Source organism: Cynocephalus volans, chromosome 12, assembly GCF_027409185.1.
Source record: "Cynocephalus volans isolate mCynVol1 chromosome 12, mCynVol1.pri, whole genome shotgun sequence".
Lineage (NCBI taxonomy): Eukaryota > Metazoa > Chordata > Mammalia > Dermoptera > Cynocephalidae > Cynocephalus > Cynocephalus volans.
Window position 1 is genome coordinate 63,523,613 of NC_084471.1, and position 26,629 is coordinate 63,550,241.

Genomic DNA, 26,629 nt, shown 5'->3' on the forward strand with positions numbered 1-26,629 from the left:
CTTTTAATTTACAAAAAATTATTACAAATTATTCACAAGTTCTATTTTTTTTTTTTTTTTTTTTTGAGGCTGGCCATTATGGGGATCCAAACATTTTGAGCTTTGTTGTTATATCACCAAGCTCTAACTAACTGAGCCAACTGGCCAGCCACTCCCAAGTTTTAATAAATGAAATAACTTTAATGTTAATTGGTAACAAGTTTCTTGTAATGCATCTCACTGGTTTGTCAGGTACACCTGTTAACTCTCCAGCCCGAGAGTTTTTGCCATTGGTACACAGGGATGTATCCTACATAGGAAAGAGTACAAGTTATTCTCTTGACTTGATCGTCAGGAGGTTAGGAAGATACACTTTGCACATCTCTTAATTCAAACCACAAGGAATCCATGAATTTATCTGAACTCTTCTGGAAGCTCACTATAACAAATTATTCTAGCCCAGTATTTGGTAGGGCATGTGCTCTTAACTTTGCAAATCTGGTTACTCTTTAAGCTTTAGATACCTTCTAAATTAGTTTATAAGTAAAATGTCAGAACTTAAACATTTCCAAAGACAATATTAAGTAAGGTCTAGGCCTAACAAGGAAAATTCATTATGTGAAAATCTAGTCTTTAGAGGATTTTTTGCTGTTAAGGATTCAGGGGCTGGCCAGTTAGCTCACTTGGGAGAGCATGGTGCTGATAATACCAAGGTCAAGGGTTTGGATCCCCATACCAGCCAGCTGCAAAAAAAAAAAAAGGGATTCACAGTAGGGACAAGATTACTTTAAATATAGGACATGGATGAATAGAAAGGGAAAGGGAACTAATATATGTTGAATACTCATATAACAAGCACATACATGTTATCGTTTACAACTCTAAGAAATAGATGTTATTCCTGTTTTACAAGTGAAGAAACTGAGCTAAGAGAAGTGTCTTACTAGTCAGCCAAGTACCAAGACCTCAACCCCAGTGATCATCTTATCCCTAGACCAGTGGTCTTTCTGCTATACCTCACTCCATGTAGTGGAGTCTCCATGTAGTCTCTAGAGGTTGTGTAAAGTAGAACTTTTAAAATTTGTTTGAAAAAAATACCTCGAAGTTTGAATGCATGCCCTCTGATTCTAGTAATCTAGTAGAAAAGCATTATATCCTCTGTTCAGCCATTTACCCAGACTAATTATTCCTTGTAAAAAGCCCATTTTACCCCTCTGGTCATTTTAGGTTGTCTCTCCTACCTTTCTGTATTTGGGGGGTGGGGGGAGGGCAGTCACCTTTTATCATCTATTTCATGTATGGGTGTACAAAAGTTTTACAGATGAGAAAGACTATAATTCCTTATCTTTTAAAATATCTTTAAATATAGCAACCCAGTCAGCTGATGCCCCCAGGAGAGAGTTAACTCAAAAATTCCCTTACTGAGTTGCAGCTGATACTTCACAGTCAATCATCATATAAAAAGTACCGCTTAGTAATTAAGATAGAGGCTCTGGAATGAGGCCAACCTGGGTCTGAATTCTAGCTATGCCAATTACAAGCTATGACCCTGGGCAGGATACTTCATCTAAGCCTTGGTTTCCTCCTCTTTACAGATAACTATTATTACCTACATATCTTAGAGTTGTTGTGAGGATTAATTAAGATAATGCATGTACCACATTTAGATGATATCTGGAAATGGTAAGTACTCAATAAATATTAGCTATTACCTATTAAATAAAGAAGTTTAGTTTACCCATGTAGACAGTTTACCAGGGTTTAATTTTAGGCTGCGTGCTCGCACTTGTCCTTGGCCACCAGGGGGCACCATTGTCCCTGTCTGTTTTAAAGAGGTCCTCCCAAGGTCATGATGACCTCAATGCTTTCTTTCCTTTGCTTCCTCTAGTTCCCAGGCATTTAGTTGTATGTGCACCTAGAGCTCACTTGGCTGCTTTATTCATGCCAATCCTTCTCCTTTAACTTTCTCTTTTCCTCCCCAAGTCCCATCCATGTTCAGAAAGAGACTAAGCCAGCTCCTGGGAGATTTCATTTAACGCCTTTGATCATCCCTAGGCTTTCCCATTAGGCTAATAACAGTGGATGTCAGCATTGGACAACTTTGAAACAAGTCCATAAATTCCTCATGATACTAAGCTCCAGGACCCTATGTCAAGGGGCATAGAGCATTGCTGTTCCCTACACTCCCTCTAATCACTAAAGCTCCAAAATAGGTTACTTTATGGCCACTCAATAATTGTCCCTTTGGTAGCCTCACCCTGAGAATGCCTCTAGTCCTCTTGTCTGCTGGCTAGTCTCTGTGGATTATTAACCAGAGGAAAGGAGCCAGGTCACACTATTCTAGGTTATGAGGAAATCCTCTCTGAGATGCTAAATTGGGAGCAAATATTGATCAGTGTGCCACTTTGAAATCACCAGGGAGGTAGCTGGGGTCACTGCTCCTCTGGGGCATTGTGTAGTTTCTCTTTATGATGTTCTTCCTAAGACCTACCTATTTGATCCCCAAGCCAGAGAAGCATTGGTTATTCCATGTGAAGCTGGGTTTGAGGAAATTTTGGAAGAGAATATAGGAGTTTTCTTTCCCTTTTTCCAAATCCAAGCTATAAACTGAGTTTTTTATAAATGAGATCTATCTAAACTTGGCTTAGATGACTACTAAGACCTCTGAACCTTGTTACTGCTATGTGGAGAGATAAAAAGGACCGTTCACTTAGAGCTTAGGGTTTGTAGATAAAGTGCCCTGGTCCTTGGGCCAGTTCCCCTCTGTGCTTGGGTTAACGGCCATGACAGGCTTAGGGAGATACAAAGGTCCTGAGGTCTTGTCTACCCAGAGGAGTCAGAGAGTGGTGTGGAAGATCTCTTTAGTGCCATGGGTCATTGAATGGTCTCTGTGGAGCACAGAGTATGAGAGTATAGAAGATAGCCAAGTAGGGCCGGCCCGTGGCTCACTTGGAAGAGTGTGGTACTGATGACACCAAGGCCACGGGTTTGGATCCCTGTATAGGGATGGCCGGTTTGCTCACTTGGGAGAGTATGGTGCTGACAACACCAAGTCAAGGGTTAAGATCCCCTTACCGGTCTTATTAAAAAAAAAAAAGATGAAGAAGAAGATAGCCAAGTAGGAGAGATAGCCCAGAGGCCCTATGGGAGTAATGTGACAAAAAGGGAGGGTGCTTGATCTTGGAATGGGGCGTTGGCCTGCAGCTCCTGATCTTGTGGCTAAATGTGGGGTGGGCTGGCTATACCAGATTGTATGACTGGATTGGGAATGAGACTAATGTCCAGGACCCAGAGGCTCTGGCCTGCTCTGGAAGCCTTCATTGTAAGGGGGCATTTGTAAGACAGATTTCCTGGCATTGAACACAAAACTGACAGCTCACAAAGGACACTGGATATTCAGGTTCCTGCTTTTGCTCTTCTCCACATATTGGGATCTGTTAATATCTATAATACCATGACCTCTGCTGACCTCAAATTATCTCTACCAGGCAGCTAGCTCTGGCATCACAGCCTTGTCCACGTGTTTCACCTCCTCGCCATGAAGTCGATAAGCAAAGACATTTTTCGAGAAAATATGCCAAGGGGGTGGGAGGAGGGGGCAATGATGAGTTGACAACATAGTATATTAAGGAGCTGGCTCCCTAGGACCTTCAAAGGTCGAGTCCTAGAGCATCTTTTTTTTAGTATTCACCTCACAACTAACTCCAAATGTGTTAAGAGTAAAGGGACAAGCCGAAGAAGGAAGTTAACTGAGTTCTCAGGCACATACTTAGCCACCTACACTCCCCCCACCCTTCATTAGCCTTATCCGGGCGGTCCAATCCTCCCCGCCACAACTGCTGTCAACGTCTCAGGTCCCGCCCCGCTCCATGCTGGGCCAGTGGCCGAGCTCGGGCCGAGTTCCCTGAGAGGGGCGGGATCGGATTCTGAGCAGTGGGCGGGGCCTCCCTGAGGACCCCGGGCTGGGCGCTGCCGCTGGTTCGCCTATCCCTTTCTTCAGCCGCCTCCTTTCAACCTTGTAAGCCTGTCGGCGCGGCCTCTGCTGCAGCGGCGGCGGCTCCCGGTCCTGCCGCAGCTCTGTCCCCTTTCTCCCTCCCCACCAGTTCCCGGAGTTCGCCCGCCATGGCTTTACTCACTGCGGCCGCCCGGCTCTTGGGAACTAAGGTGAGCAGCTAGGAGAGGGAGCACGCCGTCCCAGAGTGGGGCTGAGGCGACCGCAGGCCCTCAAGTACTGGGGTCTCCTTCCCACACCCGTGCGCACCCCTGCGCGCCTTAAAGGGGCCCTGCGCTTGGCTGGCCTCCACCTCTGCGTGGAGCTCCCGAGGCCATGTGCTACGCTATCCTTCCGTCTCCTGGGGGGTAGAGTGAATGCTGCCCGCCCCTGGCCTGCAGTCTCGGGTGGATGGGGAGGCCCGACCATACTGTCACCCTGCATGCCTAAGGTGGAAGGGAGGAATGCGTGACTCTGGAAAAAGGATTTAAAACAAGACCCGCCAGTAGAAAACAGATGTGTAATATTTTACTGAGTTAGAGAACGAGTCTGTTGGGAGCAGGGGGCTGGGGTGAACAGATGTGCTCACTGTCTGGGCCAGAGCTGGAGCTGAGGGTAATTTCGGCTTCTGTTTTGTAGGGAGGGCCTTGACAGTTCCTGAACTTCCTGTTTCTGTTTCTCCAACCCAATTATTTAAGCCCAATTATTTAATGACCACGCCGTAGCAGTTTCTGCTAGAGGAGTGGGACCCTCAGGTCCTCTTTGTCCTTGGGACTCTTGCACTTAACTTTTTATATAGGAAAAGCTTGGGTGGGGTGGAGCACTTATTTAAAACCTCTTGCCTGGTTATCTCGTATGATTGAAGAACCAGAAAGGTTGTTCTACTAAACCGCGGGCCAATAAATGAATATATACTCGCCAAGAGATAGTAATGCCAAAGTCACATGGCCAGCCCTACTACTTGCTTGTCCAGGTTTTGCTGTTGATCTTAAGTCTGCTTTACCCAGGAACTTCCTCTCATTCTTTGGGACCCTTTACTTCATGTTTGTTGCCTTTTGGATCATAGAAGTACTGTTGCAGGTAATTTCAAATTGTCAGTGCTATTGGCTCTAGATAACTTGGCCCTTTAAGCAGAGAAACCACTGTGCTGAGGGAGTCCCACCCCTCTAATCCAAGCAGGGACAGTCCCACAAGTGACCTTGACTTCTGCAAAGAACTTATACTTTCTCTTCTGCAAACAGTTTAAAGCTGCCAGCACCTGAAGGAAAGGAAAACCTTAGAATGGTTTTGGCTTTCTCTGTGTTGTCTTGCATGGTTGGCAGAGAGTGAAACCTGTAGGAAGAACGTTGGAGTTCTTCCAGGCACCCAAAAGCAAGGTAGAGGCTGATCATTTGGGAGATACTTGTCTTACTTGGCTGTTGCTTCTCCTGCTGCCAGGGAACAGGGTAAGGAAACCTCTTGGGAAATGAAGCAAGTTCTAGATAGTGTTTTGGCAAAATAGGGGATGCTATAATTAGCTCATTCCAGAGCTGCTAACCCAGACCGGATAGTCTAACTCTATAGTGAATTTGTTTTTTTTTTTTTTTCCTTAAAAGATGACCAGTAAGGGGATCTTAACCCTTGACTTGGTGTTGTCAGCACCACACTCAGCCGGTGAGCAAACCGGCCATCCGTATATGGGATCTGAACCTGGGGCCTTGGTGTTATCAGCACCGCACTCTCCCGAGTGAGCCACGGGCCGGCCCTCTATAGTGAATTTGAAAAAGCCTTTGGATTTACCTTTTTAATTTATTTTGTCCCTTAAGTCCCTAGGAAAGTTTAGAACGCTTTGGGGATGACAGGGCTACATGATTATGGTATCATTACTGCTTACTTAACTGATGGAGATGGACCTTAGGGTCCTAGAAACCTATAAATTGGAAGCCATTAGGCTCTTGGACCCTTAAAACTAGCAAAGCCTAACAAACTCAGGAGTGGAAATTTCCTGAAAAAGAAACAGTATGACTATGATACCAAGAAAGCATTGTGAGCACCTGCCTGAGCTTTCTAGAGTAGTCTGTGGCTAATCGTAGATGTAAATTGGTAATAGATTTTACTTTTGCTATTAAGGTAGGCTTTAGAGAGCAAAGTAGTCTTCTGCCATTGGAGAACTGACTCCTACTACTTTGATTCTCAAGGTCAGACGTAGTTTCACTTTTCTGAGAAGAGATTTTTATTTTAATCTTGCTAGGAGACAAAAATGCTAGTTAGTCATCATTCTATTGTTTTACTCTATCCACTGACAGGTAATTTAAATGAACACCTGAGTTGGAGAGAGAGACTAATTCAGACACTTGAGATTATTTGACTTCTTGTTTATCCAAATGAATTAAGGCTAAGCAATGACCTCAGTATTAGTTGGGGGTGTCCCAGCTTAGTGACATAAAAATATGTCTTTTCACAAATGATCTGGGTTTGGATTTGGGCTGGGAATTGAAGTACGGCCACCAGTTCACTTCTGGACTCTTGAAGTCAACATGCTTAACCAACCTCGGTTAAAGAGAGTTATTTCCTGTATTACTGAGAATTGCTCCTCCAAGCTAGGGTGTTTGAAACTTTGAGTAAATCAACCCAAAGGTGTTTCTAGATTATTTCTAGACTTTTTCAAGACACTTAAATGAATACCAGTGGTTCCTTTACAGCAGACGTACCCCTGTGCAATGTCTCCTATATAAATCCTAGTCTGAAATTGGGTTCAACAAAATCTAGTTGGTTTTGTCCTGTGAACTGTTTAGTTAGGCTTAAAGCCCAAACTTTTAAAAACAGGGGCTGAAATATCTGTGCCTTCACTTTGACTATCAATCTACCCAAATAATGCGATTCCTTGACACTTACTAGATGGACCGAAAATGGAAAGAAAAAGCCTCATTGGGTACTAGCAGTGGGATGATTGCATTTGCTCTTCCTCCTGGCCTTTAGACTGGTAGCAAGTGAATGAATGCATGGACATGGCAAGGCAGTGAGGACAGTATGGTGGGCAGTGGTGAAGCAATCAGAGAAGGGAGGGCTGGCATTTCTAGTGCTTAGAATCCAAGGGGGCAGCAGATAGAAACCACACTTGGTGGATCTCACTAAAGTCACACAGTAATCCCTTCTGCCTGGTGTCAATGTTTTATGCAATAGAGTTGAGTAGGATGTGAAATTTAAAACAGTAGTAAGACAACTTCAGCAATAAATCTTTTTTAGCACCTTTCAGTTCTTCCCTCAACTGTCCAAATTCCTTAGGTCCCTGTATTTCTTTTTCCATTTAGAAAGGTCTGTAAGCCTGTAGTGGGCATTATCACCTGGGCTGCTTGTTCACATTGTAGATTCCTGGATCCTACTTTCAGATTATAATTCAGCAGAGGTGGGATGGGATCTGGAAACTTGTATTTTTTCAAGCACCTCAGTTGACTGACTATGCTTGGTGGACCTAGGACCACACTGTTAGGCCAGTGAAACCACATGTAAGCCTTTTTGTTTGCACCTTTATTGTGTGTATTATAGGAAACTTGGAGTGCGTGGGCATGTTTTTGGATTAGTGATTATTTTAAACATTGCCTTCAAAGTGTTAGTGTACTTTAGGCTGTTTTCTCTAGGTTTTTCTTCCTAGGTCTTTTTTCAAATTGCCTTTGAAAAAGTTTCTTGTAAATACTTGGAGCAAAGTGTTATGAGCTAAAACTTGTAAGAATTCCTAGCAGAAGTGAGGGAATAATTTTTAATTCCTTAGGAAGTATTAAGGTGACAGATCTTTTATGCTTTATTCACTAATGTACACTTAGTGTACACATAATAAGTAGGTGTTCAATAAATATTTGTTAAATTAAAGAATGGTAGAGATTTCTACTGAAAGGAAAATTTAGGACTCTTGATTCTTTTCTGAGGCTGGAATGGTTTATTTTGCAGTCTTCCTCACTGAATGATCAGTGAACCTTTAGGCAAGAGACTGTTGGAAAATGACAGGTAGAAGTCTTAAGGGAACTCCCGTGAGTACGAAGGGTGTCAAAGTACTAAATCTGAAGATTACTCTGTTTAGGCTATTAAGTGGCCTGACCCAGTAGTGCAGGCTGACTTCCAGTATCACCATTGTGAAACACAGACATTAAATGGCTTTCGTTCTCTGACCTGGTTTTGGGGAGAGAGGAGCCTTTGTCCTATGCATATTCCTTTTCTCTTAATGCAGGTTATTCCTTCTGCACTGGAAGCCTCTGTACCTCAAGGTTTTTCCTATCAGTTAGTTATTAGTGCATTATGTTTGCTCCATCAGTTATACCAGTTCTGTTGGCTTTGCAAACTCTTGATCTTTTGCCGATGAAGGACAAGGGCCCTACTAAAATCAGAAGCAACTCTGTCAAGGTTTTAATGTTCCAGCTCCTCCTGTATATGTGTTAGGACATAGTCTGGATGTGCCTAGAATGAAGAATCAAAGAAAATTTGCCTACTTCTCTGCAGAGTAAAGGTCCTAAATGTGGACCAGGGATGATGATTGGCTAAGAGGAGTAAGAGGGAAATAACCACATTGTTGAGTAAGGGGTTATCCAAATTGCATTCTGTTGTTCATAGAATTTGGAGATAAAGTCAGTAGTTAATTGATACTTGGTAAGTGATTTGGCCGATACTCTATTCCAGGAATGCCGTAAGTATTATAGGCAAGTCTTTGGCAAGATTTCCTGTATGTCCTTTTCCTCTCTTGCCTTTTAAGGTAGGGTTTTAAAAATTTTTTTATATTTTTCCATCCTAGCACATTTGAAAGCTATAGCCCACTTCTGTCAACGATAGTGAACTCACTGGAGGAATTCTTACAAGGGGCGGTAACATTTGAGGTTTGAAAAAGCCTCTTAGTGATTGTGATACTCCCACCCCGACCCTGTAGAATCCTGGCTGTCAGATGTTGTAAGTCAGGCCCTTGTCTTAGGAAGCAGCTCTCTCCATCTCTCCCCATGAAGGAGCTGACCTATTGAATGAGATGAGTGCCTGATTCACCTGACAGCTGCTGTTCCAGTAGGGTGACTCTACACGAGGCATGCAAGCAGAAAGAAGCCAAAAGCCCAGCTGCCACACCTCCAGGGTTGGGGGAGGAGCTGGGAGGTAAAAGTTCAAGGATGACTCAGGTTTGTGATCTGCTTGTCTCAGTGAGTGTAACCTGAATGTACTATACAAAGTCATTCATCAGCTTTCTTTGGCAGCCAGGGGGTAGACTAAATGAGGTGTGTAGCCTTGGGGTGTGATGGTCTTCAAGCACCTCATCTGCTCTGCTGGTGGAGGTTAGGGTTAAATTTGTTTCCTCCCTTGAGACTCCTCTGCTCTTTATTTCCTGTTCCACAGTTAGAGGGAATTACCTATTCACCCCTTCCTCGGGCTTGAGTGACTCTTTCCTTGGTTCCAACTCCAGGAAAGAGTTCTGATACTTGATGGTAGGTATAGGCCAACACATTTCCAAGAAACAAATATTTATTGAATTCAGCTATGTAAAAGGTGCTGTTCTAGGTGCTTTCATTTAAATTATTTCATTTCATTTACTTGACACTCTGAAATTGGCTTTATTATGGCCAATGTGAAAAGACTGGAGATGTGAAAACTGAGACTTAGAAGTTAGGTCACAAAGCCAAGATCACATAGCAGGAAAGTAGCAGAGCCTGCATTTAGGATTTGCTCCTTGATAACTCCACATCTAAACTGCAGATTTGGATTCGGTAGGTCTGAGGCCCAAGATTCTGCATTTCTAACAAGCTCCAAGTGATGCCAGTACTCCTGGCTAGGAGGGCACATTTTAAGTGGGAAAACTTTTGAGTACCTTTGCATATGTCTTTATTGGAGCCTTAGAATCTGACTCTGAGCTAAGTAGCTTGTGTTATCTTAAATATGGAAAGGGAAACAGTAGGTAATTGTTTTGCATTGGCTGTCTCAGTTATTTAGTAATGGAGCTGGGACTAGAATACCCATTTCCTTTACTAACTCCAAATCAAGTGCTCTGTCCATTACATCATTAGGTGAAGTTGTCCTAACCTGAATTTTTCCTACTCTAACCTTTTGAACAGTCTTATCAATGAATTGTGCCTTTAAAATCCTTCTGAATTCTTTGGTTTTCTTCTAAGCTACAGGATTAGCAAAAAATGTGACTGAACCTGACACTGAAGGGTACTAGAAAGTGGTCATACTATTTTATTTTATCTATTTATTATGTAACAAATACAGAGCATTTGCTGTAAGCCAAACACAGTTTTAAGTGCTATGTAAATATTGACTTACTTAATCTTCGTACTTATTGTTCTGTTCTACAGCAGGGAAACTGAGGCACAGAAAGGTTAAATGACCTGGCTAGAGTCACACAGCCAGTAAGTGGCAGAGAAATGTAGTAGAAATAAAATATACTAGTTTCATTCTGTAGCCATATAGGCAAACTTTGTGCAAACCAGTGTTGCTTTGCACACTGGGGATCTGGCTAAGAATGTTGCTGATGGAGATTAGAGACAGTTGAGATCAGCTGCCTTTAGGTTGCTCCTTAGGCTCCTCCTTAAATGTCAAAGCTCTTGCTACAAAGGAAATTAACACTTTGCTGAAGGTGGAAGTGAGATGATAGTTTAGTTCCAAGTTCCCCTTCCCTATTTCTTAAAGTAGCATTCATATAAACAGATTTGAGAGATGTAAGAATAACGTTGTATTCTTACAGCCCTGTTTGGTGACCTACCCTTTTCTTTCTGATTTCCTCTTTTGTTTTTAATGTTAAATGAAGGAAAAGGAGAGGGCAGCACTCTTGTTGGTACTAGCAGTTCTGTCTCTTTTTTTTTTTTTTTTTTTTTAAAAAGATGACCGGTAAGGGGATCTTAACCCTTGACTTGGTGTTGTCAGCACCACGCTCAGCCAGTGAGCAAACCGGCCATCCCTATATGGGATCCGAACCCGGGGCCTTGGTGCTATTAGCACCACACTCTCCCGAGTGAGCCACGGGCCGGCCCAGCAGTTCTGTCTCTTAACAACAAAAAAAACCCCAGTTTTTGTTTTATGTTCTTATTGGTGGAAGAAGAACCTCCAACCTGAGAGGATTTCCATTTTCATCTTAAGATTTGTGCTCTCATACTATCTGTTGAACTTGGGTAAATTTTTTTTGCTTAAGATTTAACCTTAAACTATTCTTCTTACAACCCATTCTCTTCCCAGAAAAGCAGCTAGCCATTATAGAAATTTAAAGATGGTTTAGAAGTGGAAAAATTATCATTATGGAGAGATTTCAACTTTTTTCTTCTCTCAGATGATCTGTTCCCTGTAGTCTCTTTAAAGACAAAACAAAACCCCCACAACAAACAACCACCCACAATTAAAAGTTCTGCTGCTGGGCTGATGTAGTCTTTGGGAGAAGGGGCATTTGTAATAGGGGAGCTATGGGACCCTGAGCATGGAATAGCTTGAACAAGGTTAGTTCTGTAGAACAGTAGTTTTAATTCATTCACATGTTTTCCCTTGCCCACTTTTTGGTGACTAGTAAAAAAAGGCAGAATATTTCTTTAGTGCTGGGTTCAGCTTCTCATTTGCCCCACGTAGGTTGAAGGGGCTTGAGGGCTGTTTGTGCTGCCTACTTCTTGCTCAAATGGTCCTCAGGATACTCTTTAGGAAGTTAATAAAAGTAAAGTGCAGCCCTGGTTAACAAGTTGAAGCATTCCCCCTTTGCTTTAGGGACACACTAGCTTGCCTCGTGCTCTCTGAATTTAGCTTTGGATTGATTCTTTTAAAAATAGCCTTTTTTCAGCTGGCCAGTTAGCTCACTTGGATAGAGTGTGGTGCTGATAACACCAAGGTCAAGGGTTCGGATCCCTGTACTGGCCAGCTGCTAAAAAAACAACAACAACAAAAAAATGGCGGGGGTGGGGGGCTTTTTTGAAGTATCTCTTTTTTTTTTTTTTTTTAAAAAGATGACCAGTAAGGGGATCTTAACCCTTGACTTGGTGTTGTCAGCACCACGCTCAGCCAGTGAGCGAACCGGCCATCCCTATATGGGATCCGAACCCGGGGCCTTGGTGTTATCAGCACTGCACTCTCCCGAGTGAGCCACGGGCCGGCCCGAAGTATCTCTTCTTTTTAATCCTCCTCAGTGCCCCAACAGAAAGAGGGGTACTAAATTCTAAAAAGCTTTGGGTCCTATAGCATCTCATGCTAGACATGTTGCATTTTGTAATTTATACAGTACCAGCAGTTCAAATGACTTTCCGCTCATCCAGACAGCAGTACAATACTTACTGGAAAAGGAGTCTCTGGCCTTTAGCAAAAGGAGGAGAGGTGTGGCCTTGCTCCAAAATTCTTTTATTTGTATATGTATGTGTGTGTGTAATCTTTTTAGTTTGCAGAGTACTTTCACATTCATTGTATCATCATAAAACAATCCTTTCAGATCCCCATACTGGCCAGTTGCCAAAAATTGGAGAGGGGAAAAAAAAATTACCTCTGAAATGTGTGGTTGATGTTAGCATACCATTTTATTTTGACTATCTCATTTTATCCTCAAAATAATCTAATACACAAAAGTTAATCTTGTCTAAGGCTTTATTCCTAGTTGGCAGTGTAATTGGTTGTCTTACATCAAAGTTGGTGTTGAACTTTTATTGCAACTCGACAATCTTCTCATAGAAAGCAGTTTTTCTTTGTGGGAGAAAACTTACCTTTAAACACAGAAAAACGTAAGCTAGTGGGGCCGGCCCGTGACTCACCCAGGAGAGCACGGTGCTGATAACACCAAGGCCATGGGTTCAGATCCTATATAGGGATGGCCGGTTTGCTCACTGGCTGAGCATGGTGCTGACAACACCAAGGCCAAGGGTTAAGATCCCCTTACTGGTCATCTTTAAAAAAAAAAAAAGAAAAGAAAAACATAAGCTAGCTATACTATTTATTTCTGTAGTGAGGGATAAACTTTGTGAGTCTCAGATCCATTTTTCTGGATAATTTTCTTACTTCCTGAAGTATGTCTTTAAAAATTCATTTAGGGGCTAGCTGGTTAGCTCAGTTGGTTAGAGTGTGGTGCTGATAACACCAAGGTCCAGGGTTCAATCTCTGTACTAGCCAGCTGCCCGAATTAAAAAAAAAAAAAGTCGATAAAAATTCCTTTAGTTCAGGTGTGTAGGTGATAAACTCTCGGTTTTTTGTTTGTTTGTCTTTTGTTTGTTTTTTTTGGTGGTTGACTGGCAGGGTGGTCCAAACCCTCAGTTTTTGTTTGTCTGAAAGTGTCTTTATTTCATCCTCTTTTAAGTCGTGTACACTCACTCTCTCTCTCTCTCTCTCTCTCTCTCTCTCTCTCTCTCTCTCTCTCTCTGTCTCTCTCTGGTTTAATAATTATTTCCTCTTGGCACTCCTTTAGAAAAATTTTCAGTTTTCTAGCTTCCATTGCGGCTGTTGGGTAGTTTTCTGTCAGTTGTTTCTTTGTAGATAGTCTGTCTTTGTGCTTTTTCCAGGACGGTTAAAAGTACTATTGTCAAAGTCTGCCCTCTGCCTGTGGGCTTCTCCGAGAACGAAAAGGTTGAAGTCTTGCCAAAAGACCAGGTGCTGGAGAGACCTTAACAGCCTCCTTAAGTAATTGTCAGTTTCCTCCTTGGTTTTCCTTGGGGCCACTTAGAAATATTGACCGCTGGTTTGGGATGGACTGGATACACTAACTGCCCTGGAACCCAAATAATGAGAAAGAGACTGTCTTCAGGGAATGCTAGTGAAGCTATGGATGCAAGAAGCAGAGTTAAACCTACTGCTGTCTCTAGACTGGTAACTCTTTCCAAGCTGTTCAGAGTCTTTCACAGCTTTCCTATGTGAAACTGTCCTAGAGGCTAAGATGAAGAGAGAGAGGTTGAGTCCCTGGAACAACTTCTTGTTAATACGAGGATACTTCAAAAAGTTTGTGGAAAATGAAACTAAAAGATAATACAATCTTAGGGCTGGCCCATGGCTCACTCAGGAGAGTGTGGTGCTGATAACACCAAGGCCACGGGTTCAGGTCTTATATAGGGATGGCCGGTTCGCTCACTGGCTGAGCGTGGTGCTGAAAACACCAAGCCAAGGGTTAAGATCCCCTTACTGGTCATCTTTAAAAAAAAAAAAAAAAAAAGATAATACAATCTTTCCATGAACATTTTGAAGACCCCTAATACAAAGAAAGAGGAGTAGCTATTATGTAAGGTTTTTTTTTTTCCTTTGCAGAATGCATCCTGTCTTGTTCTTGCTGCCCGGCATGCCAGTGCTTCCTCTATGGTAAAGTCTGGAAAAGAAGACAGAATCACTGGGGCAGCCTGATCCTGGGACGGGGGTTTTGGTGACTGCCTGGCCTCTTATTATTATCCTGAGTATCTCCTGGAAGTGTCCATTATTATTGTTATTGTTATAACTATTATTACTACTATTGTTACTATTTTACTACTCTTACTAATTTACTCAATGGCATAGTGAAGAGAGAATATCAAATATTTTTGCCTAATTCTTTTTTATTTGAAGTTTTTTTTGGCAGATGGTCGGTAAGGGGACCTGAACCCTTGATCTTGTCAACACCATGCTCTAACCAATTGAGCTAACCGACCAGCCTTTATTTTAATTTTTAAAATTTTGGTACACATAATAAAATTTACCATTTTAATCATTTTAAGTGTATGGTTCAATGGCAGTAAGTACACATTCTTTCTTCCCCCGTCTAATTCTTTTATCCTCATCTATACAGAGTAGTCGACCAGACTTCCCTAGCAGATAAAGAAAGCCAAATTCTAAAAAGCAGTCTTCACGTACCTATTTTGCAGGAAATCTAGTAAACTTTTTGACCATCACTTAGCCCTTCTATTTCTCTTTTTAGAATTTGAAAGACATATTGGCTGACCTGATACCTAAGGAGCAGGCCAGAATTAAGGCCTTTAGGCAGCAACATGGCAAGACGGTTGTGGGCCAAATTACTGTGGACATGGTAAGGGTTGTGGGGTCTTGGCTGGGAAAAGTAGCTCTGTAATGTGCTTCAGCAAAAGTAGCATTCTCTTCACTGACTATTCAAAAGCATTCTGTTGAGGAAATATTAGGGTTTATAGTATTCATTAGATTGTTCTTTTCTACAAACTTAATAGTTAACTAAACCTAATTCACCTATGGAAAGGATGGATGAAGTTTCTATTCCTGTTCCCAACCCCTCTGCTTTTGGGGTCAGGATTCTGTCTTTGAGTTGATGCTGTACCAGCTGTCCAGTTAAACCACAGCTCTAGTAGGCCCTCTAGAACAGTTTTAGGATGACTTTTCCCTAGCCTTAAGAATCTGAACATCTCAGATAGGTAGTGATTTCTCAATTAAAAAATTTCATTTCCATTGTTAGTAGTCTTGCAAAATTCAGTTCTTTAGTAAGTTAAATGCAAGTTCTTCCTTAAATTGAAGTCTTGCAAGTCAGAGAATAAATTTCCTCCCAGGTCTCAGGAAGCTCTAACAAGCTCTAGTCTGAATCATTCTGACTACTGGTCACACCCTCTTCTTTTCTTCAGATGTATGGTGGCATGAGAGGCATGAAAGGATTGGTATATGAAACATCAGTTCTTGATCCTGATGAGGTAAGACACCCCCAATGTCAATTATTAATAATCGTAGAGTTTACTGACCATTCAAACCATGCAAATCATGGATTAGATCAGTGAGGGTAAGAAGAACAAAACACAACCTTCATATTTTGGAAGGTAGAAAATAGGTATGTATGGAATAACTGAGGAACAGTTTACCTTTTTAATATATCAAGTAGTGAAGATAAAAGTACAAAAGGTGAAGTAAGGTATATGAAAATTTAAGCTTCAAAAGTTCTATTCTAACTTAAAAGTTCTGATGTGAGTGGGAGCAGTCAATTATGTGACTTCCAGCTAATAAATTTAAGAGTTGTGATTATTTTTCTCCCTCAAGGGCATCCGTTTCCGAGGTCATAGTATCCCTGAATGCCAGAAATTGCTCCCCAAGGTTAAGGGTGGAGAAGAACCCCTGCCTGAGGGCTTATTTTGGCTGCTGGTAACTGGACAGATCCCAACAGAAGAACAGGTAAAGCAGAAGGACATTAGCCCTTCTCATTCCCCTTTTTTGTTTTTTCCTAATCTCAGACATGTAATCCTGATCTGGCTATTGGTAGTAGTTTATAGAGATGTGCAGTGAGGGAAAGGAATCAGAGCAGAGTTCCGCTGTATAAATGGATTGGGTTGAACTCTCTTGGGTTTTCTTTACTCAGATTTCACTGTTCTTTTATTTTTCTCCTTTTCTTGTTAGCATTCTGAGCAGTGTCTTCATTTCCACAGGTATCATGGCTTTCAAAAGAGTGGGCGAAAAGGGCAGCTCTGCCTTCTCACGTGGTCACCATGCTGGACAACTTTCCCACTAATCTACACCCCATGTCTCAACTCAGTGCAGCCATTACAGCCCTCAACAGTGAAAGTATCTTTGCCCGAGCATATGCAGAGGGTATCAACCGAACCAAGTACTGGGAGGTAGGAAATTTGGGTTAAGCAATTCATATGTGATGGGGATTCAGAGGACTTGAGTGTGAAGGGAGAAGAAGGAATGTAGAATCTTTAGCAAAATTACTTCTCTGAGTTATGCCAGAAACTTAATCAGTTTTCATTGTAGGCTTGCTTTAAAGTCAGTTGTTGAGATTACAGAGATAAATAGAGCATGATTTCTATCACCAAGGTTATTGGTTTGGTTAGGGTGATATACATGTAAAAAAGAAACTGTAGTTCCGTAATCTTGCTGTGATAGAGGTATGGACACAGCGCTGTTGGAACATTAAAAAGAATCTGACTTAAATGCAGGATCTCTGAGGAAGATTTCACAGACCAGTCTCTCCCTCGCCCCAGAGGAGAACCTTGAGAAATCTTACAAGTTGGATGACCCTAGAATCTAGGAAGACTAATGCCAATCAGCCGTGTTTTGGGCTAGCCCACCCAATATACCTATCGGGGGTGGTAGGGTGGTTAGTATCGAGGGAATAGGATTCAGAAACAAATGAGCTTTATTTTTGGAAAATGAAATATGTTACCTTAATAAATTGAACTCTGTGGTTAGGTTATAGGAAGGCTGCTGTGTCTTATCTTGATGCATAGAACATAATTCCTTCCATCCTCTTCCAGTATCCCACATACTCACAAACACTGGGTAAAGTACAAATTATCTGCCTAGGTTTACAGGAGGATATCTCATTTACTTTTGTGTCTTATTCGGAGACAGGTAGTATAGGAATAGAAAATCTATTTACGAAGAAGGTACACTGAATGATTTTTTACCAAGATGCCAACCACCAAGAAGGCCCCAAAGAGTTCTCTGTGATTCAAGACGCAGACTAGCATGCTGCACTGGTCTGATGAAACACCCATGGGGCTTTGGCAAATCCTGCTTCATTTGGTTGGTCAATATTAATTCAATGCCAGCTGTGTATAGAGAATTGTGTTTGCTGTTGCGGGAGGGCTTGAAAAAAAATTTTCTTTTTGGATGGTTTTTTGAGGAGGACAGTGTCCTGTGGAAGGTCCTGCCTTCTAGACATGGCTGGTGGCTCCTGTGGGGTCATCTGACTTGCTCCTGGCCGGCCATTGAGGGTAGGAACATTCCCTGACCTACCACCTCAGCTTGCTGCCCCCACATGAAATGGATGTGAATCTGGTTGGCATTGGGGATGTTGGTATAGAAATGACATATGTACATGTTCACAGCCTCTTAAAGCATTTATAAGGCCACACCTCAGCAGGTACAAAAGGTTCTGTAATCTGAATATAATGCTTTTCATTTTCTTTTTAAAATGCTATTCAGTTAACTATTATCTGTGTGGGTCATTGTAACAGAACAGGTTAATTCAAGACCAACAGTTCTTCTACTCTAAAACTCATCTTTTAGAAATTGATGACTCAGAAGTTCCTGTTACTACTTCCAATGGTATTTGTCTTGAATGACGTGAGGGGAAGAAAGCAGCTTCTCCACACTTCATGATAGAGGCCTATAAGATAATTCCCAGGCAGGGGCTGTCCAGTTAGCTCAGTTAGTTAGAGTGTGGTACTGATAACACCAAAGGTCCAAGTTTCGATCTCTGTACTGGCCAGCCACACACACACACAAAAAGATATTTTCCAGGCATCCAAACATGCTGCATGCTTAACACTATCCTTTATTGTATCATTTAATGAATCTTGTACTCTCCTGTTTGCTGTTGCCTCCATTTCAGTGTATGGCTAGTGCTTGCCTGTGCTGCCGTCATCTCTTTATGAGATGTTGATCCAAGATTGACTGTCTTGAGGTAAAAATGTATTTCAGGACTTTGCTGATCTTGCTGATCTTCTGGACAGTGTTTGTAAGCAATACTGATACATTTGTCAGCCTTAGGATGTGTGTCTAACAAGTTCATACTGCACAAAAAATTAGCACCAGTAACTGCTTTAGTTTAGTAGACTTGATGCTGTTTTGCTGCCACATCCTGTATCTTTCTCAAAGGTCAGATATGCTATTTCAGTTCAGTTCTCTGTCTTGGTTAGTTTAATTATGGCTATTTAAGTAGAATTACATGACAGCATCTAGTTGGTTATTTCTGATTAAAAATTTATGTTAAGAAATATTTTACATATACCTTAAAGGGATGATCTTCTGCCTACATTTCTTCCAGAACAGTCTCCATGACTTTAGATGAATATTGTAATCTCTTGAGTTGAAGAGTTTAACTCACTTCTAGGTCTCTTTTTGATTGACTTAACTTCACTTATAACAGGAAGGTTGCTGTGTTGCAACCAGCTGTTTAATTGTGAAGTCGCCTTAAGATGTTGAATTTAGTAAAATTTGTGAAACAGCTGACATAACAGATTTTGCTAGTAAATGCCACCTTTTGTAGGGCCTATGAATGGTATATGTATGTTTTGAAGCTGTTTATAATAAAATTATAATCATCATCCTAACAGCTATTGAAAACATGCCAGATATTATGCTTAACTGCTTCATAGTCATTATCTGATTTAATCCTCAGAATAACTCTGTGAGGTAGGTGTTATATATTATTCCCTTTTTTTTTTTTTTTTTTTTTTTTACTGAATAGGAAAACTTAGGATTAGAGAAGGTAAGTAGCATGCCCAAGGTCATGCAGCTAGTAAGTGGTAGAGACCAGGTAGAAATGTGAGTTTGCTTGATTCTAGGGTCTCTTTACCATAAATACTGGCTATCTTCTTTTTCTGTGTCTTCTGAATATTGATTGACAGCTACATGAAAGAATCTTGGCCAGAATTTTACGAGCTATAGAAATGGTGGCTCATGATGATGATTATGGTCAGTTTTGTTACCTTTATTCAAGATAGTTGTGATGGGGGCATGTTTTAACATTTTCCCCCCCAAGCCTTTATAGATGAAGAATGAGTTGTTACAAATATCTAAACAACACCTCAGTCTTAGCTTATTAAAAAAATAAACAGGAATTCTCTGTCAGGTTTGTTTTGTTTCCTAAAACTGTTCTTGACTATACAGTGTTGACCACTACAAAAAGCAAGGTGAGGATCTCAAACTGTGCCTGGCCAGACACTTATTGCTGTATAAACTTCATCTTTTTTTTTTTTTTAATAGATGATCGGTAAGGGGATCTTAACCCTTGACTTGGTGTTGTCAGCACCACACTCAGCCAGTGAGCAACCGGCCATCCCTATATGGGATCCGAACCCGTGGCCTTGGTGTTATCAGCACCACACTCTCCCGAGTGAGCCACGGGCCGGCCCTAAACTTCATCTTTAATGGTAGAAGTTGAAATAATTTGTAGTTTCTTTATGATATGGCCATTCATGCTTTCCAAATGACTGTGAAAGTTAGTGTATACTCCACAGATACCAGTTTGCCCAGGCCAGGATACTGTTCTTGACATTCTGCTAATGAATCCAGGTTCCTTAGAACTGCATATTCCTGATCAAGCTTATGGAAGTAACCTACTTCCTCGAGGGATGTAAATCTGCAAGGAGGTATAGTTAATAGTATGATTATTATGTAAGCCTGAGAACTTGCAAGTGTTACCTAAGTATTTCTTGCTTCAAGTAGCTTTTTAATTTTGGTATTATTCTTATTGAATCCTGGTGGCATTGATAAAATTCACTGAGCACTTAAGTAATAGATGACTTCAGAGGGATTAAATCATTTAGGCTAGTTATTATAAATTTTGCTCTGTTTCATCAGAACTATTGAAACTTTATGACTTCTTGCAGGAACACTTAGCCAGCTAGCTTGATAGGACAGCAGTATATATCAAGCAGTAATATATATTACAGCAGTAATATGAACAGGTACTTACTCCATGCTTTCTGTGTATTTGGAATTGTGGATGAAACAACAAAACAAACACCCTGTCTCTTCTCTAAAAGCATTTAAAATTCCTTTGAGAAGATAAAAATTGAGGTGCAATAGTTGAAGCAAGCTGTTAACATCACAAAAAGAGAGACAACCAGATATTGTATGCCTCCTAATAAATTATCACAACACTATTTATGAAATAGTCCTGTTTAAAAATTTTACCTGGATCCCCTGTGCTCTGTTCTAACTGTGTTGTCTGGCAGGACACATAGCAATCTCCCTCTCAGTTTAGGAGGGCCATCCTAATAATAGGGCTAGCTCTTAAAGACACAAGAGGACAATTTAAGATTAAAAAAAAAAAAAAATTGCACCTGAATCTTCTAGATCTAATAACCCTCAGTTTATAGGAAATACAGTGGAAGAGGAACATGTTAAATGACATCACAGGTGTATAACCAGCAAAATCTAAACCATGGGAAAACCTACAGAACAAATGATCCAATTTTCCACAAATAAACTGCAAAGTAAAAAAAGAGCGGAAAGGGGAACTTAAATTGATTAAAAGAGACTTCAGAGACATCAGACAATTGCAAAGTGTAGACTGTTTTCCAGTCCTCATCCAAACAAATGGGGGTTGGGGGAGCCTTATAAGGGTAATTTGAATATTGACTAGTTATTTATGACATTGAGGATTGTCAAGATTTTTTTTAGGGTCGGCCCCGTGGCTAACTCCAGACAGTGCCATGCTGGTAGCGCCAAGGCCGCAGGTTCGGTGGTGCGCTCACTGTCTGAGCGTGGTGCAGACCACACCGTGCCAAGGGTTGCGATCCCCTTACTGGTCAAAAAAAAAAAAAAGATTTTTTTTTTAGGTGGGATAATGGTTTTCTGTTTTTGACTATGAGAAACCTTTATATTTTAGAGACACAAGCTTTTAAATATTCACATGTTGAAATAGAGACGGTCCCTGTCTTAACGATGGTTCCACTTAGGATTTCCTTACCATGGTACGAAAGCAACATGCATTCAGTAGAAACAGTACTTAGAATACCCATATAACCATTCTGTTTTTCACTCTCAGCACAGTATCCAATAAATTGCATGAGCTATTCAGTACTTTATTACAAAATAGGCTTTATGTTAGATGATTTTGCCAAACTGTAGGCTAATGTAAGTTTTCTGAGCATGCTTAAGGTAAGCTAGCTAAGCTTTGATGTTCAGTAGATTAGCTGTATTAAATATTTTCAACGTATGATTGGTTTATCGGGATGTAACCCCATTGTAGATCAAGGAGCATCTGCATATGATATCTGGGATTTTTCTCAAAATAATTTGGGAGGTGAGTGGGAAGGTGGGTAAGGGTATAGATGAAAGAAGAGTGGCCATCAGGAGAAATAAGTTCAAGAGACCTATTGTATATATGGTGATTATAGTTAATAACAGTGTACTGTATGTACTTGAAAATTGCTAAGAGGGTAGATTAAATGTTCTCATCACCAAAAAAAATAAGTATGTAAAGTATTGGGTATGTTAATTAGCTTGATTTAGCCATTCCACAATGTATACATATATCAGAACATCTTGTTGTATACCAAATATATGTATAATCTTTATTTGTCTATTAAAAAGTAGCCATGAGTTAATAATTGATTAAGCTAGGTGATGCTTATTATAAGCTACATGGGTGACCTTGTGCAAGTTACTTAATTTGGCCAAGCTCCATTTTCCTCATGTGTAAAATGAGGGATATGTTACCTTACAGACTTATTGTGAGAAAAGAAAAAATAATAATGCAAATAATATATATCTAGCACAGTACCTGTTACATAGTAAATGCTTAAAAAAAATGAAAGCCTTGTTATTACACAACTGAATACCACTGTTTGACCCTTGGCATATATAGCAAACTTTCCTTGAAAGATGAAACATAAAATTAATATTAAAAACTAGTATATTAGCATATTCATTGAGTGCAAGTCATGGTGCAGTGGAAAAGATCATGATTTAACACATCAGGATTCAAACCTGACTTTGGCCATTAACTGAATACTATGAGCTTCAGTCCCTTCATCTGTAAAATGGCAGTCATTATACAAGGGTACTTCAAAAAGTGGAAAAAAGTGTTGAAAGATAATGCAAATCTTTCCATGAACCTTTTGAAGTACCCTGCATACTTTGTAGGGTAGTAAGAATTGGGAATAATGTTTTAGTGTACGTGAGATAGTATTATAAATCACTTAGTGTGGTGCCTGGGTCATTAAATGGTTATTATTATTCTGTACTTTTAAGCATACTCAATATATAATCACCCAAGCATATAACCATCAACCTAAATAAATAGCCCAATCCATGGAGGTTAAACAGTATCTCTGCCTAATTCTTCTTTGCTGATAATTCCTTCCTTTTTTCTCCTTCTTCTCCTCCTCCCATTAGTTGATTTATGAAGACTGTATGGATCTGATTGCAAAGCTGCCTTGTGTTGCAGCAAAGATCTACCGGAATCTCTACCGAGAGGGCAGCAGTATTGGAGCCATTGACTCTAAGCTGGACTGGTCCCACAATTTCACCAACATGTTAGGCTATGCTGATGCTCAGTTCACTGAGCTCATGCGCTTATACCTCACCATTCACAGGTGAGCTAGACCTAGCAACCACAGCCACAATGTGCCTGGATTGATGGGAAATTTTTTAAAAAGCTCTTGTTATGTTCTCATCTTTTGGGAACAAATGGTAGGCAGAAAGGAATGGAAACATGTCATAAGGGATGATACAAGGGAAGAAAGAGGTCTAATATGGAAGGTCAAGAGCCCTAGGAAAATTACCACAACCATGCTAAGACAAGGTGGTGCTTCTAGCTGGGTGGGAAAAGGTACTGACTCACATTTGGTGATCCTTCAGCTTTCCAGGAGCTCCCTCTTCTGGCCATTGCTATTAAACCGGGGTGGGAGTAGGGGATCTGGGCATACAGGCATCATCAACCAGTAACCTCTCCAGCTCTGTGGATTAGTGAACAAATGCTGGTAATGAGCTTAGGATATCTTTTACAAGAGCTTAGGTATCACTGACTGGCTATAGGCTGGTATGAGCCCATAACTAGGCTAGTATGTGACAGGTAACAGCAAGGTCTGTGTTTCCATAATTTGCCCTTTCTCTCCTTGGCTCTCCCTTCTTAACTTTCTCACAGTGACCATGAAGGTGGCAATGTCAGTGCCCATACCAGCCACTTGGTGGGCAGTGCCCTTTCAGACCCTTACCTGTCCTTTGCGGCAGCCATGAATGGGCTAGCAGGGCCTCTACATGGACTGGCAAATCAGGTAAGACTATTTTTTTTCTTTTCCTGCTCCATGTTTTTCTTACTCTCATGCCCTGTTACTGATCTTGGTATTCCCTCCTAGTATATGTGTTAACATTCCTTTATTCCCCTAAACCTTATCCATAGGAAGTGCTTGTTTGGCTAACACAACTACAAAAGGAAGTTGGCAAAGATGTGTCAGATGAGAAGTTACGAGACTACATCTGGAACACACTCAACTCAGGACGGGTAAGCAGAGATGCTTAGCAAGTAGGAAAGAAGCAAAGACCCAAGTTCTGTAATTTGGAAAAATTAAGAAAAGAATGAGAGAGGTTCCTAAATTAAAGGAAATTTTTTTTTCCTGTTTTTCTACCATGAAGAATTTGGGAAAGAATTTCTACTTGAGAATACAAACTGTCTTTTTTCCTCGCTTTTTACAGGTCGTCCCAGGCTATGGCCATGCAGTACTAAGGAAGACTGATCCACGATATACCTGTCAGCGAGAGTTTGCTCTGAAACACCTGCCTAATGACCCCATGTTTAAGCTAGTTGCTCAGCTGTACAAGATTGTACCCAATATCCTCTTAGAGCAGGGCAAGGCCAAGAATCCTTGGCCCAATGTAGATGCTCACAGTGGGGTGCTGCTCCAGGTGAGTCCTCCCTTCCCTATTTTCCCTCTAATTTATACCAAACCCTGCTGTTCTCTGCTATGCACAAAATCAACTCCCTTATCAGAGCAAGGACTAATCCCTGTTCCCTCACATAGTCTTTTGATAAAGTTGGCTATAGCAGGAGTTGGAGGTGGGGGTTGGAGTTATTCTCTTTGCAGAATCCCAATTGCTATACTTTTTTTTTTAAAAGATGACCGGTAAGGGGATCTTAACCCTTGACTTGGTGTTGTCAGCACCACGCTCACCCAGTGAGCAACCGGCCATCCCTATATGGGATCCGAACCCGTGGCCTTGGTGTTATCAGCACCACACTCTCCCGAGTGAGCCACGGGCCGGCCCCCAATTGCTATACTTTTCCCAGTATCATTTCTCTTTAAGTCTGACTGGGCTAAGTCCCTGGAGAAAAAGGGAAATGGTGCCTCTAAGGTTTATATCACCCTGTACTTGCACAGGCCACTGCCTCTAGTCCTTTAACAAAGACTTTTCCTCTTCCTTACAGTACTATGGCATGACGGAGATGAATTACTACACAGTCCTGTTTGGGGTGTCACGGGCACTAGGTGTACTCGCACAGCTCATCTGGAGTCGAGCCTTAGGCTTCCCTCTAGAGAGGCCCAAGTCCATGAGCACGGATGGTCTGATGAAGTTTGTGGATTCTAAGTCAGGGTAAAACTGAAGACTGGGGGAAACAATACCAGAAAGTGAGGAAACTTAAAAAATGTATACTTTTGTTTTGTTTCAGGGGGCCTTTAAAGATTTAAGATTAAATTGTATCTGAGGCACTGATAATACATTTGAGGTTAAAATATAAATTAAGACTTTGAAAGATGAAAATATAAACTAAGACCCCTTCTTCCCTAACCAGCTCCCTTCTCCTGCCTGGTATGAGTTGCCCATCAACCGTAGGATGACCAGGACTAATGCATGTGGTTTGGGTTAGGTTTGGCTCCCCCACCGTCTCTAGAGTGAGAATCTGGCTCCTCTTTCCCTGGGTCAAAGCTGGTTGCAGAGAATCTGCAGTCACTTTGGAGCTTTTGCTCCTACTCTGCCCAGCCCTCAATATGCCAGCAAACCAGGACTCTGCCCCTTCTGTTTCCATAGGAATCATGTTGGATTGTCAGCACTAGGGCCCTCTCCCATACACAAAAACATCTCCTAGCAAAACCAGTTGGTTAGCTGGACATGCTTTGGCAATTGTGGGGGAGGGGTATGGCTGGCCAGTACAGGGAGGCGATTTTTTTTTTAATGCTGCCAAGTGACCGTAAAGGCATGACATTTGTTATGACTGGAACCCAGTGTTTGATTTTATTTCTCTTTTTAAAGTTATCCCATTAAATTAAGGTCTGGGAGTGTTCTGTTTCCCACTACTTTAATATTCACCTCCTTCCAGACCTTCTATACCTGCTGCTCCTCAATCTGAGGATGCTCTGGACCTTCCCGTCCCAGTTCCAACAGAGCCCTCTTTTAGCAGGTCTGTCTGAACTGTGGTGTTCCCCAGTCATTTGGCTTTATCAGTGCTTAATGTGAACTAAGCTTTTTATTTCCGTAGAACACAAGCCATTACCCTCTGACCTCCCCACCCCTTTTTAATATTCTGTGGGGCCTAAAACAGGAACTCAGGAAAGACCAGTATATCTTCATGGTCTGGACCCAGGGGTACCTCTTTTTGAACAGGGAAATAATTCAAGATTATTGAACACAGTCTCCTTTGAATATCAGGTCCTGGGGCTGAGGGCATTAAAAATAGTAAGCCTCCCTCCTTATCCCCTGCCACAAGAAAATGTACCCTTATTTATCATCCATTTTCTGCCCCTTCCCCAAGAGCTCACAGTATGGTGATTGTTTTAGAAGCCCTATTTGGGGCTGGCTGATTAGCTCAGTTGGTTAAAGCGTGGTATTTTAATACCAAGGTTAAAGGTTCAGATCTCCATACCAGCCAGCCACCAAAAAAATATATATATATATATAGAAGCCCCATTTGCACAGGTTCTTTGATGACTCAGAATGCTCTACTGCCTTTTCTTTGAGAAAGGATTGAGATACACTCCTGCTGCACCCCCTGCCTGTGTTTGTGTGGCTCCCTAGTCCCCAGAACCATCTGTTGAGATGGACACATTGTTAAACCCTTGGTCATGATGCAGACTTCAGGTTGTTCTGTATAAAATGAAAAATAAATGTTTTTATTAACAATGCTTGACTCTGCTATTAAATAAGGTGAATAATTAATCTTTATTATGAGGTAAGAAGCTGGCTAGCAAGATTCTGAGCTTAGTGAGTTATAAGTTATCCTGTGCATCCCTGTATCTTTAGGCAGGTTTAGCATTCTTTTACCCTGATCAGAGGAAAGGCTCCTTGTGAGATTTCCAAAGGAGATTTCTGTCTTTCCCCAAGGTTAGAAAGCCCTTGACC

At 41.3% G+C, this 26,629-nt stretch overlaps 1 protein-coding gene and 1 non-coding gene across 2 annotated transcripts; both read left to right on the top strand.

The window, feature by feature from the left end:
* Nucleotides 1-3,933: 3,933 nt before the first annotated feature.
* On the top strand, nt 3,934-26,410 carry CS (citrate synthase). Its single transcript, XM_063075507.1, has 11 exons — nt 3,934-4,143; nt 14,165-14,215; nt 14,805-14,912; nt 15,472-15,537; nt 15,878-16,009; nt 16,261-16,449; nt 22,691-22,890; nt 23,442-23,571; nt 23,697-23,798; nt 23,990-24,199; nt 24,720-26,410. The coding sequence occupies exons 1-11, from the start codon at nt 4,102-4,104 to the stop codon at nt 24,888-24,890; spliced, it is 1,401 nt and encodes a 466-aa protein (XP_062931577.1). The 5' UTR covers nt 3,934-4,101; the 3' UTR covers nt 24,891-26,410.
* LOC134361412 (small Cajal body-specific RNA 11) lies at nt 20,461-20,602 on the top strand. The gene has a single exon (XR_010021436.1). It is a non-coding gene; the product is annotated as a small Cajal body-specific RNA 11 (non-coding RNA).
* Nucleotides 26,411-26,629: the final 219 nt, after the last annotated feature.